General features: G+C 32.0%; 2 protein-coding genes across 2 annotated transcripts in view; one reads left to right on the top strand and one right to left on the bottom strand.

Annotated features, from left to right (window-relative positions):
• Positions 1-16,547, top strand: part of Ance-3 (angiotensin-converting enzyme Ance-3) — a 220,325-nt gene that overhangs the window by 100,596 nt on the left and 103,182 nt on the right. The gene's annotated exons all lie outside the window — the stretch shown is intronic.
• Positions 1-16,547, bottom strand: part of LOC149423370 (uncharacterized) — a 28,297-nt gene that overhangs the window by 8,392 nt on the left and 3,358 nt on the right. The window contains exon 2 of the mRNA XM_089632684.1: positions 13,889-14,981. Within this exon, the coding sequence (XP_089488810.1) occupies positions 13,889-14,981 (1,093 nt within the window). The remainder of the gene's footprint in view (positions 1-13,888; positions 14,982-16,547) is intronic.

Below are 16,547 nucleotides of genomic sequence, written 5' to 3'. Positions count from 1 at the left end.
GTCGATATATTATTCTCAAACACACCTCCTGTCGAATTACGTCTACTTGTATCGAAAATTACCCTATCAATCAACTGATCCATTCTTATTTTATAAATCACTCTTTGAGATGTCATAATCGAGAAATTAAAGTGAGATGAACGAGAAAAAACTTCAAAACGACCTATTATGATGTACATACTCTCACTCCCAAGTACTTTCGGAAGTGCATTGTAATTTCATTGTATGAATTTTAACTATTCAAAATAATACAATTCTTGCGAAACGCACCTTGTTTTTTTAGTGCAAAGTGTTTGCCAATTTCGTACAAAAATTCTCGCAGTGATAAAATTATTTAATAATTAACAGCTGTATGAGAGTTTTTATTATAAGAATATCAAATAGGTGTTGTGCAGATTGAAATCGTGTAACAATAAAGCAATTAACACTATGTATTTTTTTAAAATAATTATTCTAACTTTATGCTATAACGTGGTAAATTTTAATAATTTATCTACTTAGATATTTTGTTCCTTTACATTTAAGCAATGTATTTATTAAAATATATTTAAACTTTATTTTAAAGTTTTTGTCGTTGTTTTTACTCGTGATTGCTTTCTTTATGTTTAAGGACTAATATATTTTTAGTAAATCAATAACTTCGTAAACTATTAACGTAAATACGTAAATAATAGGACTATAATAATAAACGTAATAACTTTTATTATTATAGGCCTGATGAAGCTTGGTTTAAGTTAAACCGATCGATGGGTAAGATAATAAAGATTGTGGTTAAATACTAAAGACCTTACTTATAAAAAAAATACAACTGTTAAACACAAATTAATTATTTATTTAATATCCACAGTATAAATAAACCATACACAATAATTGATGTCACAGAATACAAGCATAATCAAACACTAGTAATAATGTAAACAAAAATAACAAATAACTGTGGCATTTGATCATAAAATGACGACAGATAGTATAAAATTTATACAAGCTCTAGAAGAAGATACAAGTACATACAAAATATTTATTAGAAGATATGTTAGTATAGTATTTTTGTACCTAGATTTTGTGCAGTTAAAAAGATCCGCTACATCTGCGTACCTATGGCTAACTTCGTGTAATCTAGGTTAAAAAATTGTAACATTTAAACAGGGTTTTACAAAGAGTAGCTCTTATTGGTACATGAAATTCAATGAGGTTAATTAAATCAAGGCTGTCTACACTACCATTTACTACTTTGAACATAAATATATTACATATTTGTAATAAGCATTTACTTTGTGGCTCGTCATAATTTACAATAAAAGATATAAATTCGTTTTAGACCACATTAATTTTAATCGTACTCTACCGGTTTCGGAAGCACCCTTCCTTCATCAGGAGAATATTAAAACTTTTAATGAGAATATCAGTTTTAATAATATTTAATATTTAATATTTGGCTAATTTAAATAGCGCCGTTTTCGTGAGAAATCACCTCAAGGGTGCTGTATTTTCATTAAAAGTTTTAATATTCTCCTGATGAAGGAAGGGTGCTTCCGAAACCGGTAGAGTACAATTAAAATTAAAGTGGTCTAAAACAAATTTATATTTTTTATTGTAAATAAATATATTAATTTGAATTTAATTTTTCGATCTGAGAGTTTTAATAAATTTATTGTTTTCATTTAGTTTATACTTTCAATGGGAATACCGAGTTTAAAATTAATGTGTCTTAGGAATTTGTGTTGAATTTTTTCTATTTAATCTAAATGTATTTTAAAATGGGGGAACAGATCAAAGGGTTTATTCCACTTGACTTCGCACTAAAGATGTATACAACATTTTCAAGGTTGTATGATAAATAGTTGTTGGTCAGTTGTGTAAAATTTCAAACACCTTAGTAAGGGGGTGGGTTTTATTTAAAAATATAATATCTAAGCACAAAGTAATAGCTTTTTATGAAAAAATATTATTTACATATTAAAACAAAGGATGTTATAATATTTCACTCACAGTTAAATAATTTCTTGAAGAACAAAATAGACAATTTAGCATAGCATTATAGGCCTAAATAAAAATAGCGTATTGATAGTATGCAAAAACAAATAACTTAACAATGAAAAAAATACCAAAAAACCATAAGATATATATCACTTATTTTTAACCACTGTTTGTAATTTATTTTAAATTATAGAAACAAACAGTACGTGATTTACAAAGATGAAACAATATACAGGAATAAGATACTTCATGTTGGGTACCTATGATTTGTTTCCTTGTAATGTCTGCTAAGTGATATGTTTATATCTTAATTACCAAGTGACGTGTGTAGTATATAGGTGTGTGTGTAATGTATGTGTGAGTGTTTGTGTGTGTGTGTATCTGTATGTATGCGCATTGAACAGTTTAAATTATTGACATGATGCCGCGTTTGAATTTGGGCAGTGAATCCGAAAACGCATCAATTTTAGAGTTAGTACAATGAAAAATGATACGTATTCAATATATAGAACACTCCTTTAACCAGATGAAGGAACCATTGGTTTCGAAACTTGTTGATTAGTATTCTTAAAAAATGGTGGTTCAGACTAAGTGTTTCATTATCTGTATAAATAAAAATGTTTATATTCGTTTGTTAAAAATCTTAAATCTCCAAAAGCTCTTGTCAAAAGATGTCACATGTGACAGATAAAAACATTTTTTTTACAAAAACAGCACTATCTCTTGGACGTAAAAGCAACACGTACTATTGTTTCTCTATCTGCACAGACAGACTGAGCCATAGCAATGCGTGGCGGGCTAAGGTAGCAAAGGCAACCCGCTCACCGGGTAGAAAAGATTATCTCCTCATATATGCACTTCTAACCCTAGTTGACGCAGGAAGATAGATGACATGTTCCCTGGCACTATAATATGTAGATATATACAATACGATATATATTAAAATGGTTCCACAATATACTTTTAAAATAATTATTAAAGAAATGAAAAAATATATTTTCTAGGTGTTTATATATACTTTAGTTACATGACATTATTTTTTAAAATAAATAACGAATATTACGTTAATGATATATTGGGTACCTACTTAGCTAGTGTGTCTTATTTTTTCAGAGACATTGAAAAGTTGTTAGTAGTTACACAGCGACATATATATTTAAGTACATGGGTTGACGATATGATTATATCAAGACCGGAAAATTGCATAACGTTCATAAATAATAATGTTCCACCAATAAATAATGAATGAAGGTTGATTGCTTATTTTGTACCGTATTTTGGTAACATCTACATTATATCCGAGCCCTTTCTAATGTCGTCATTTGTGGTTATTAATATGGTTTTAATTTATAATTGGCAGGTGTCTATAACTAAATGGGTTATTGTAAATATTTTTATTTTCATGGAACAGATATTGTGTTGTGTGTATCCCACGTTAATGAGATATAATATTTTTTATAATTTATGTTATATCACAATATTTATATATTCGAATCTCCTCCCTTTTCCCAACACCTTCACCCTCAAAAATAATGCCATTTGGGGATGCCATAGTCTCACTAGCTCTAGACTTTTGGTACCTTGTGCAGTACCTACTCATAAAGTATAGGGTTTTCCAGTAAGAGGTGTTATTTTGAATAGCCCGCTATTTCGGTAGATGTTACTTTTGAAGCTGTCATTTTTTATTTATATACATAATAAAATAAAAGAAGTAATAAGTGATAAGAAGTGATGTGTAGTTTGTGGTAAGTGTATGTTTATGTATATAAAATAAATAAAATTTTATTTATATACATAGTAAAATAACACCTCTTATTGGAAAACCCTATATTATTTTTAATGTAGCTAAAACTTTGCTGTTTTCCATTACATTTAAATAAAATAATATTATTAATAATTCTTGGTCATGCCTCCACCCCCACTTCAAAACCTAATATTATGTGTTCAACCGTAATTTTGTAATATTGAGTTATTATATATTTTTCCCTGAGAAAAAAAGGGTTGTTCCGAAACCGATAGGCGTCAATATAAAAAAATATATATTTCCCTAATACCTTATTTTTTATGCGGTTATTTCAAGTAATTAAAGAAAATATTCGTTACAATAACACCTTAGCGACGGAGGCAAGACGGACAGCAGATTTTTTTACGTACAAAATTCATTAATTTGTGGGGTGTATTTATTTTCTTTAAATGGCACCGGTCAAGGGCTGTGTATTGAAAAATCTCTCAGACACTGAAATGCTAACCGGTAGGACTACAACAGTTCTGAACCAGTTTCCAAGTATTTTGTATTTTGTCGATGTCACGTAGTCTTTAATACATTTCTCATATGAGAGAAGAAAGTAGACTACAATTAATGTGTTTTTAAAGTACTTAACTTATTTTTATAATTTACTCATTGATGCCAAACAACAAATATGTAATTTATGATTCATGCGCATGGTCGTATAGTCCACGATTGAGTCTAGTGAAGCGTGTAGAGTATTTTTTTTTTAATTCATCAACTAAAATAAACCCTCAAAACAAACACAAAGTAATTTATTTGTCTTTGTTGGAACGCTAGGTAGGAAGTCATATGGATGTTTGTTTTGTGATTTCGATTTAGAATAGTACCTACCTATTACTGAAAGCATATGGATGTTTGTTTTGTGATTTCGATTTAGAATAATCTTCCTAAAAAATTATTGAAATTGCCACTGGACTGGACTGGACTGCGATAAGCTTTTTTATTTTATGACTTTACTATACAACATGTAATGACTTTACTCTACAAAAGCGTGGTTTCGACCAGTTTGACAAATATGTTTTTTTAAAGTTACTTTTATAAAAAAAAAAAACACACAACAGAAACACCATAAAAATACACGAATGTTTAAACACCAACATCTGCGATTGCCCTCCTCTAGAAAAAACAGATCAAATAAAGTATCTAGGAATCGTAATTGACCATAACCTTAGATGGATACCTCACATCAAAGAAATCACAAATAAACTTCTCAAAACAATACACATTTTCCTAAACATAAGAAACATATATAAAATAAAACAATTGAAAACAATATATTTTGCACTCTGCCAATCAATAATAGAATATGGAATTATTGCTTGGGGAGGAGCAACAATCTCGGCTATCAATTACATAGAAACCGCAGAGAAAACGATCTTAAAGGTAATACTAAAAAAACATAGACCGACTGATACAGACCAAATATTCAACAGCTGTGACGTACTAGATATACGCCAATTATACGTTAAAACACTACTAAACTACATTTTTGACAAAAAAAAAATTTCAACATACACAAAATAACACTAACAGATCAGTTAGACAAGCGTATAAAGAAAACATAAAAACTCCGACAGTAAATTCACGCTTTGGACAAAGACACTACCAATACCATTCTATAAAAGCTTTCAGCAGTGTAAAACTTGAAATTAAAATTGAGGAAAATAAAAATAAATTCACACACAAAATTACAAAATGGATTAAAGAACAAAAAAGACAATATTACCAAAATTTCATAGCATAAAATAAAAATAAAACCTACACGTAACACACAAAACCAATATAAACACACATCACTCACAAACACCCAAGATTATATATTAAATGTATTATTTTATCTTATATTGTAGATTGTATTTAGATTATATTTTCATATTATAAAATGAAGGCCTCAGCACGGGCAAGCCACCCAGTGAGGCCAACATTACTGGAAAACTTTGAAATGTAAAAAAAATATTGTACCAAATAAAAAAAATAAATAATATAGGATCACAATTATGTCGGTGAGGAGATATCGAAAAATTATTAATTCAGAGAGATAAAACTGTAATATCAAGTTAGTTAAGTTATTCTCGACTTTTCAATCTTTTGAAGGTTATATCCATCAAAATAACACGAATAAATTAAAACGAAAGATGATACAGAACAAGACACAATTTTTTTTTCTTCTTCTTCAATTATTAAATATTCTGTTCTGTTCAGACGTGCGTAATTCAAATCAAATCAAATCAAATCAAATCAAATCAAATCAAAAATTATTTATTGTAAAATTAAAATTACAAAAGGTATAGCTTATGGGTAGACCCCATTTCTTCCAGCTAACCACATTTATTTAATTACAATGTTTATACACATAAAATAACAATATACCAATGAAAAAATAAAAAAATACAAATATATATACCAATAAAAATAGGTGTTTCATTTACGTGAGGTATTCACTCAACGTGTAGTGACATTTATTAACAAGGAAAGTGTTTAGTAACTTTTGAATTTGTGTGTATCTTGTATTTGTTTAATGTTATGTGGAAGGTTGTTATATACTTTAATGGCCATGTAGTATGGTCCTTTTTGGAATATTGTTTTGTTTGCTTTTGGTATTAGTAAGTTTTCTGTGAGCCTTGTAGCGTATTTATGTGTTGAGTTTTTTAGTGGGAACTTGTCTGTAGATGATCGCACTAACATGCATAACTCCAATATATATATGTCTGTGACTGTCAGTATTTTCAGATTTTTAAACATAGGTCTACATGAGTCTAAACGATCAGAGTTTGTAATTTTTCTTATGCATCTCTTTTGTATGATGAAAACATCTTTAGCGTTTACCGAGTGAAGAATTTTTAATTATGTGAAGACCTCGACATTTTCAATTGAGGTTTTCAAGTTTATTTATTTAAACTTAAAATTTAACTTACTAAACACCCTATCAAGATTGACCTGAAATGCGAAAATCGACATTGAATCTATTTGCAATATTATCCTAGTATAATATAATTATGCAACTAAAAAATATACATAAGGAAGCGCACGATACCTAGATATTCTAAACTTAACAAAATTATTCTCAATGTGTTAAAATATAGAACAATAGTTAGCACCATTCACGCAATGCCACTTTTTATTAATATAATTAATTATTTAATTAAAACAAACCTATTCCGTACAATTCTTGAAGAGGAATTTTAACATGCTATAATTGCGCTGCGCATTAATTTTAGAAAAAAAAAACTAAAATATTTATTTCGGTTGTCGTTGCATGAGTGGATGCGTGATTTGTAATTGTATTTCTGAGTAATGCGTAAAGTTATTCAAGTTCAATGAACTTTTCGGTTTGGAAATGTAAATCACATTAGTCAACCGATGAATTAGGTACCAAAATATTTTATTCTTTATTTTTTGTTCAGATGTAAAAGTTACTTGACAGTACTGATATAGCAAGAGAACTCGCAAATGAACTTTGGAATTTGATGAATTGTTCAAATTCTATAAAACAACCCATCCAAAATGAAAAACATCCTGAAAAGTAATGAAATTAAAAGTTTACTAACGGTATTCATTCGAAAGGTAATGATGGTCTTCTCTCTAATTATTTGTCAGCAAACATATTTAATTATATTAAAAACAAAATTGACACTACTAATTTTTGATGGGCGATAATCCTGAAGCAATTTTTTTTGAACAAGTAAAGACTACAAATCTAAATGAAACAGAACAAGACACAGAAAATAAAAAGCTAGTGATCTCAGCTAGGAATCGAACCAAGGATCTCTGTCTTACTGAGACAATTCCTCTAACCAAATATATTTTATAAATACTTGAGGCTTTAAAAATCCTACAATTATGACATACCGTGAATTTTCATGGGTTTTTGCTACTTATTCTATAAAAATAAATACAAACATTTTGATAATTAGGTACTCATATTTTTTCTGAATTAAAAGAATTCTGGAGCTACCATATAAACATTTTCATTAAAATGGTATATATTTTAAATTAAATCTACTTATTTAATTATTGTTACACACAAATATTTTAACCTTACTGACATAATTCGTTTTTCTAAAACAGATCAAAAAATAGTAGATAAACGTCAAAAAAGTATATGATTTCATTTTCACTTTGATCATTCATTACATTCAGTGATTAAAATGTAAAGGTTATTTTGACGGGTGCAAGTAAACACAAAAACGACCATCAAACCGTTCGTTTTATTTTAGACTTTTTAATTATTTTAATATTATTGTTGGAAAATTAAAGGAAAATAAGTTTTCTACAGTAAATTCAAACCAACCCCTAGCGGAATTTTCCCGAAGCCGAAGAGTTCCCCATATTAGTATGCTGAAACGCATCGATAATATCATTTCACGATAAACACAATTCCATAATGCGTGATAAATAGTTGAAAACGAAAGTGTTTCTAGATTCCGTTTATAGATGGTGTTTAGGAAAGGCGTATAAAGGTTTCTGAACTTTTTTCTCCGCTACATTGAAAGTTTATTATCGTAATATTTGTATACATATTATGAAATAACTTATGGACTAAAACCTAATAATACTAAAGTGTTTATTTCGTGGTGGGAATGGGGTGTTGGTACCTACCCCGATGTACGCAAGTGAGGCATGGAACTGGCAGAGAAAGGATGAAAGTTGACTGAATGCTGTAGAAATGAGATCCCTGAGGAGTATGTGATGTAAAAGCATTTATAATCGTGTGAGAAATGTGGAGATCCGCAAAGAGTACAAGGCTGTTATAAGCGTGATGAGAAAGATCAAGAAAGAAACGCTTAGATGGTTTGCACATGTAGAGCAAATGAGCGAAGAAAGGAGGGTAAGGAGAATATACGATGCAAAAGTGAATGGTAGAAGTCAGGGACACCCGAGGAAGACATTGCAAGACCAAGTAAATCAGATACTTGAGTCGATGTATGAGACGATGTATAAATGTGATTGATGCAAGGAGTTTGTGCCAAGTCAGAGTTGTTTGGCGGTCCGTCCTCTCTGCCTATACTTGGGGGGAAACGGCGTGATGGTTAGTTAGTTAATGTTTATTTCGGAATATTGAAAAGTTTGTGCAATCCTACACATCCCATAAATATAATACAATAATGTTACAATAATATCATCACATTAAGCCTCTCCGATGCTATACAAGTACGTAAAGAGAAAGAAAGTACAAGAAAGGAAATCATTTTTATATTATCGTATACATATACATAGAACAAAAGAAGACGTTAAAGCATTAGATTGACGGGGCTAATAACTTACTTACTTAAGTACTACGATGCTTGTATATGGCGGTATAGATAGGGTTATTTGTCTTCTCCCTTAAACCTTCTACCCGGGCTCTTATGACGGACACACAGAGTGGTACTCGCCCTTCCATGAAGCGCTGCAGTATCTGGGAAGGCTAAACAAACACCATACTTTCCTCAAACATATACTGCTGCTGCTCTTCTAAAACACTACTTATTTCATTTTTCCTTTACCTTTCTTACTTTGGATAAAAATAATATTTTTTCAATTACTTTTGTCTTTTCTTTTCTTAATCTTACCATTTCATAGGCAAGGGTGGGTTTATTTGTGCACGTGCAGGTGCAAACAAACGTAAATACAGGTGTAAACTTAAGTAAATACAGTTGTAAACAAAAGTAAATGCAGGTTCAAACTTACGTAAATACAGGTGTAAACTAACGTAAATACAAGTCAACATATTATTTTAGGTCGAACAGTATTATCAATTGATGTATCCAAGTAAACTCATTTCATTGCTTTAAATGACCTTCACCATTGCTTGTGTAACACTTTTCATGGATGTTGATAAATATTAATTAGTTTTTTAATATTTTAAAGTAAAGCATTTTTATTACAATCGTGTTGATTATTTATTCAAATATTCTATGGTGAATAGTTCTTTGTTTGGAGTACCTAGATACATTTTGATATATTATAACGAAAGCATGCATTATGATATACCGTGCAGTCATACAATTAATTTGCAAATATTAATAAAAAGATATATTGGGATTCCGTAACAACCTGAAGCCAGCCAACAAATCTCTCCCATCTCTAATTTTGGATCCCGATTTGGGGATGTAAAGAAGATTGGCATGACCAGGGAGGTTTTATGAATTATTATTGTTATTAAGCACTTTTTGTGAATAATGCTTAAATATCATAAGGTGCTCCCCGCTAACCGGATCCAGTGAAACTATGGCATCCCAAATTGTTGTGAGACTAATGGTATGAAGAGGAAAGGAAAGGTGAGGAAGCACCTGGCTATTCAGATCATATCACCAAACATGGCTAAAGCAATTTCAGGCAACGTTTCACTTCTGAATGGTGGACTTTCACCAGGTCGATTGATTTAAGGAGTATCTTGCACACTGGAATGTGCCGCAAGTATACTATAAATATACTTTTTCTCATGACTTAAATATGAAAAAACCCAATTTAAATAAAAAAATATTTCACCCGCTGAGACTCGAACCCGCCATCTCTACATTCGTAATAACGGAGGCCTTTGAGGAATATCTCTGCAGTATAGCTAATCGATGGTTACTAAACATAGCTAAAGTCGTTTCAAACAACATTTCGACATTGAATGGTGGTTCCTCCTCAGAATCTGTCTCAAACCTTTAACTTTTAGAATTGCGTATTAGGCAAAAATATAACAAAATCATAAAATCATAAGACGCAGATCTCACTAGGAAATTCGTGTGTCGAAATGTGAAGCTTTACAATTATAGTAAATAATAAAATTAAAATACATATGTTTTATTAAATATTAAAAATTTAAACCTACAAAATTATTACAAAAATAATCAATACAGTTATTAAAACTAAAGTTGTAGCTGGGCAGTACGTTTGAAGTTGACAAACAAAACATTCTACTGACTTATTAAGTATTACAAAGTACCTATCTTGGCTTATCAGCCACAATCGTAGAGTAACCACACTGACAAGACAAGGGGGATTGTACGAAGAATTAATAACAAGAAATAACTATAAATAAAATAAGAAAATAGTGGTTAGTAAATAAAATTAGCAAATTAAGTACAAATAATTATATGTACATAAAAACACATACGTTATTTTTTTATTTTTTTTTTATTTTTTTTTTATTGAATAAATAGTTAATACATAATATCAACAAACAAGTCCTGCTAAGCCGATTGAATTGGCTTGTCAACAGGTGCTTAAATTTAGTTTCAAATACATTTTTTAAAGTTATAATTTACATCTTATATCTACAGAATTAATAATTTTTCATACAATTTTTCATACACATTAAAATAAATATTTTTTTTCCGATAACCAATTTTTCACCATATATTTAACCTTATTCATAGATTTACATTGCTTTATAGTGTCAGGTAATAAATTAAATATCTTCGGTATGTTGTATTCAAACGTTCTCTGTCCGTATTTATTATTAAATTTCGGAACTATTAACCCGTCATTGCGCGTGAATCTAGTACTGTATTTATGTTCTAATTTTTCTTTATGCTGCGGGGTAAATATACACTGAATTATGATTTTTTGCCATATAAATTAAGTACACCGATATAAATTAATTATACCGGTCAGTGGCTGAATTGGCATTGCTTTTGGGTCCCACCCAGGCGTGGTGTGTTCAATTCCTCGGCTGGCTAAGTCTTCCATCACAACACACGAAACATTTTCCGCTTACGGTCGTTGTAGGAGTTTTTCAAATATTGTCAGGTTTTTTTTTTATATATATTCAATGATATTGTTATTGGGTTTATAAAAACAGTTTATTTTTAAACTTAAAATTTTCAGGTTATTCGTAACCCTGGAATGTTTGTCTTTCTTTAATACAAAAATAATTACAGTAAAATTAAATACATAACAATAATTATTAAATTACATAGTAAATAATTATTAAGTTAACAATAATAAATAAGTAAGGTACATAATAGTGAGCAAATATGGATAATATCGAATATAGGGTTGCTATGCTGATTTATAAGCGACAACATATTTTATATTAAGTTTTTTAGAAATAATGACAAACATTCCGGGTTTACGAATAACCTGACAATATTTTAAGGCGAAGCTTAGTGCTAAATCAATATTTTGATTAATCTTTATAACGAATTGGTGTACATTATGATTACCAAAAAATATATGCTTCAGATAAATTGAAGGTTTTGTTATCGTTTCGCTTGAGTAGAATACAAATAAAATTACTCAATAAAAAATATAAATGTAAACTACTAAAAAATATTTTTTTTCAGTAGAAATGTATGAACGCGTATAGGAAACAACTTAAAAAATACAGTATTATAGCTAAGATTATCTGTGACAGTTTCACTCGATTAACTTTTTTGCTTTCTTATAAAATTATTTAGAAAATAAATAAAAACCAGTTTTGTGCTTGAAATCGAACGTTTCTAGACTCCGTTTGTCAAGCGATTTGAATGCCCATTACCTACAATATAAGGTATACCAATAATGTACACATTTTTGGCTTGTAGCTTCCTCTTAAAATCTCCTACTACCACCACGTATAATTAATTCATGACCATAATACGTTATACAATGATGAAAAAACGTAATCTTGCAACAGTTAAATGCGTTATAATAAGGAAGTTACGAATCTAATTCGTTCAGAGTCATCAAATAATCTCACTCGTTGAATCATTAACAATATTATTGTCTAATAATATTTTAATTCCGTCTTGGTGTTATTTCACATTAAATGCTTTTTGGTTCTCTTCTTATCTCTTTGCACCATCCAACAAAGGAATTTCCAAGGCATGACAGTTAATAATAAATAACAACTTCCACAATATAGTCATTGTTACATGTTACGGTTGTTCTTACTAAACTCACGGAGTCTAAGCAAGTGGTTCAATGTCGCCTCTTTGCAATGATCGTTATATTTCATTGTTGTATTTTTTTATTTATGGGAAAATTGCATCACACGTTAAACATGTGTATTGTTTTAAAATTATTTGTGTGCCGTTTTTAAAGGACATTATTTGGTTTGTTTCTTTACTGTGGGATTCTGTGAGTTTTAGGATAATGAACAATTATTAGCGTAACGCATAAATGCCGTTTGATATATTCCCCTATCTGGAAAACAAACGGATTGTCACATGAGAACGGGTCATTTCTACGCTCGGCTGTGGAACGATTTGCCGGCTTCTGGGTTTCCTCCCTCCTACAACATGTTCACTCATTCCTCTTAAAAAAAATAAAAATAACAGAGACCCTATGTCATTTTCGAAGTTAAGTTAAGAAATTATTAAAAAAAATTCTAGGTTTCTAATATTTTTTTAAAGATTGAGATCATTTTTTAGAAAATATTCTACAATAATAAATGTGTTTAATTTTTTTGAATTGTTTAAATACAATTTATAAAATCGATATAAAAGATGCATTTGAAAACAGTTTTCTATCATTCTGTTCTCTCTGTGTACCTTTGCGCAGGTAAATGGTAATATGATTACTTCAAAAACAGTGTAGGTGACATGGTTCTCATAATAAATCAATTTATTTTAAATTCGTTTCGCATAAAATTGCTGTGAGTCGTCGCATGAAGGCATGTGTATTTTCTGTCTTTATTAATTGAGTGTATTCTAAGGGTATACAATACTATGAGTGTTAATCATCTTTGGATTGTTTTGACTTTCGTGTTATAGGTTGTTTACATTGATTTGAAATAAAACAGATTTCGATTAGTTTTTTCTATTAAAAAATATTTTATTTGTTACATCTTAAAAATAATGAGATGTACAAAATCTATTTATATAAATATACAAAAGAACGATAGTAATTTTGGCGACGCTTCCTTTGTAGCACTCTAAACAATGTTCTGGACCGGGAGTTCTATTGTGGCCGTTTTGTACGATTGCGTTATTTACACGTGGTTCTTTCCCGCCCTCAAATGCCCTTCCTATATCAATATAATACAATGTTATGTCATGATGTTACCTATTGTCGGTTGTTCGTTCATGATAGTTTAATAATTTGGTAAGATTAAAGCTCAGTGGCTGTAGCTGTAGCTACCTCCCAGCCCGCTGAAGTGACTGTAGGAATCATGTCCTCCTCCGTACCCCTCCTGGCCTCCATATGAGTCCTGTCCGTATCCCTGGCTCTCTACGTGAACTGCGACAGGGACCTTCACGGGAACCGGGATGTGCTTCTCTACCGTCACTGGGTAGGGCCTGTCTACGTGCACGGGGTAGGGCCTGTCAACGGGGACCTTGACTGGGTACGGTACTGGCTTCTCCACTGGGTATGGCACGTGCTTGTACACGGCGTAGGGCTGGGGTACTGGTACCTTGACGGGCACTGGGTATGGTTTGTCTACCTGGACTGGGTAAGGCCTGTCGACGGGCACATGTACCGCGTATGGCACTGGCTTCTCAACTGGGTATGGCACTGGAATCTGTTTCTCCACGGGGTAGGGTTGGGGTACGTGTACTGGGTAAGGCCTGTCGACCGGTACCTTGACTGGGTATCCTACGTGCTTGATGACGGGGTAGGGCTGGGGAACGGGCACCTTAACTTCAACTGGGTATGGGACGTGCTTCTCCACTGGGTAAGGTTGGGGAACAGGGACCCTGATGTGGACTGGGACGTGCTTCTCGACGGGGTAGGGCTGGGGAACCAGAACCTTGACTGGGTAAGGCCTGTCGACGGGAACGTGTACTGGGTACGGCACCCTCTTTTCAACTGGGTAGGGTTGGGGTACATGCACGGGGACCTTGATGTATTCTTTGACTGGATAAGGCACGTGCTTGATGACTTCGTATGGTTGGGGAACATTTACTTTGACTGGGTATGGGACGTGTTTCTCAACTGGATATGGGATGTGCTTCTCCACTGGGTAAGGTACTGGGACTCCCTTGAGAAGAGTGATTGTCTTGAGGGTATCGGTGTGACCTCCGAGGATATGTCCTCCGTTTCCTGAATATCCACCATATCCGCCGTATCCACCATATCCTATTCCCCCTTGAAGAGCTCCATCATCATAGCCCCCGTTTGAGAATCCATGGCTGTAGGCTCCTCCGGCTGAGCCGTGGCTACCAATGTACCCGATGTCCAGACCGCTGATGCCATATCCGTATCCCAGGTTCAACAAACCACGTTTATCGAGTTTCTTATCCAGTGGCTCAGCTTTCTTTCCAACTGACTTCTTTTCATCGGCCGCTACCACGGCCAGCAGTACGAAACTGAAGAATATCTGCGAAATAGAAATAAAATTTGACATTAATCATTGAACTTCATTTAAACGACTTAGATCGAGAAACGTCAAGCGTAACCAAATGTGTTGCGTTGCAAATAATGTTGAATGTGTTGGCAACGTTTTTTTACGACTATTATCTGCGGTATTTCTCGTAAACGTTCAGTTATTACAGTATTTAACGTTGTTTTTCGAATCGAGTTTGATCTACAGAAATATAAAACTGGATTGTGTGAAATCACGCAATATCCGTCGAGTTAAAAGTATTTTCCAGAACGAACTGCCGTGTTGCGTCCGTGTTGATAACAATTTATGCAAACTGACACAAATGCAAGAACCAATAACGAATTATTACACAGAACGAAGGATTTTAAACTGGATTTAGAAATAAATACTGTTGAGCCTACGCACTTAGAGATTGTACATAATAATTATTAAATTTATTAGTAATTGGTGTGAACCAGCGTGAGTAGGTTAAAAGTTTGTCTCCACGGCCGGTAAGGTTAATTTTGTACTTGGTGCATAAAATAATTGACTCAATTGCGAAATAGTCTCGTAAGGAGAGCAAGTCTCACGACCTGTTGCATCGAGGGAAAAAATCCAGCGTCGTGAGCTTTGTTTGTCTCTGTAACAACCACCGAAGTCTTATGTAAGAAATACAGTCAAAGACAATTACTATTCAGAACAAGGTAGGCGGGGAAGTTCTACTTGTTACAACATTCGTTTAGTGCCAGAAGAAAAGTGTTTTCCAGCGGCGGAAAGAAAGCGCATGCAGTTTGACAAGTGATTGAATTTTAAGTTGTTCCTTGTACGATGTCTTCGACCAATCCAATCAAGTAACACTATAATTATAAATAATGCAACGTTTTTTTATTACATAACAGCTCATGAAGGCTTTATGTATGAATTATATAAGAAATACATTCAAAATATCAACTATTGCAGGGTATGGAATACAGAAGAACTTTGAGTACAGATTTTTTTTATACAAGAATATAAGATCCAAATGAAAACTTACTGGTATAAAATGTTGTTAATTTAGTAAGAGTCTCTTCAAATTATTCGTGATCCGGTTAAAAACAGGATTGCAGGCCCTTAATGAATGAATTGATACGTTTCCTGTTATTATCGCTAAATCGGAACACGTGTTCGTAAAAACCTTTTCGCATTTTCTTATTATATATTTTGAAGGCAAATGAAGGTGCTTGAACACGTGTTTCAATATGTTAGATGTTTACTAAAAGTTTAACAGGAAACCGCCTGCAATCCTGTTTTTAACTAATTTTTAATAAATTAACAACACTCATTTATCCCCGTACAAGGAGTTGGGAAATACCTGGCTACTCAAATTTGATCGGTAAACACGGCTAAAGGCATTGCATCTTTTCCATTCCTAGCATTAATGAATTAAAATGTATAAGAAACAGAATTTCCACAGTATCATTGTTGTTGTTGTCAAAGATTGCTTATTGCATCAATTTAACATTTAAAATGAGTTACTTCGAGAACATTGTAAAATAACATTACCTACTGATATTTATTTGACCTTTTCTCTCTCGCGTATCG

Source organism: Hesperophylax consimilis, chromosome 6 (assembly GCF_061612785.1).
Source record: "Hesperophylax consimilis isolate HC1 chromosome 6, BYU_Hcon_1.0, whole genome shotgun sequence".
NCBI lineage: Eukaryota > Metazoa > Arthropoda > Insecta > Trichoptera > Limnephilidae > Hesperophylax > Hesperophylax consimilis.
The sequence above is the reverse complement of the archived record's forward strand: the minus strand, read 5'-3'. Positions and strand labels throughout refer to the sequence as shown.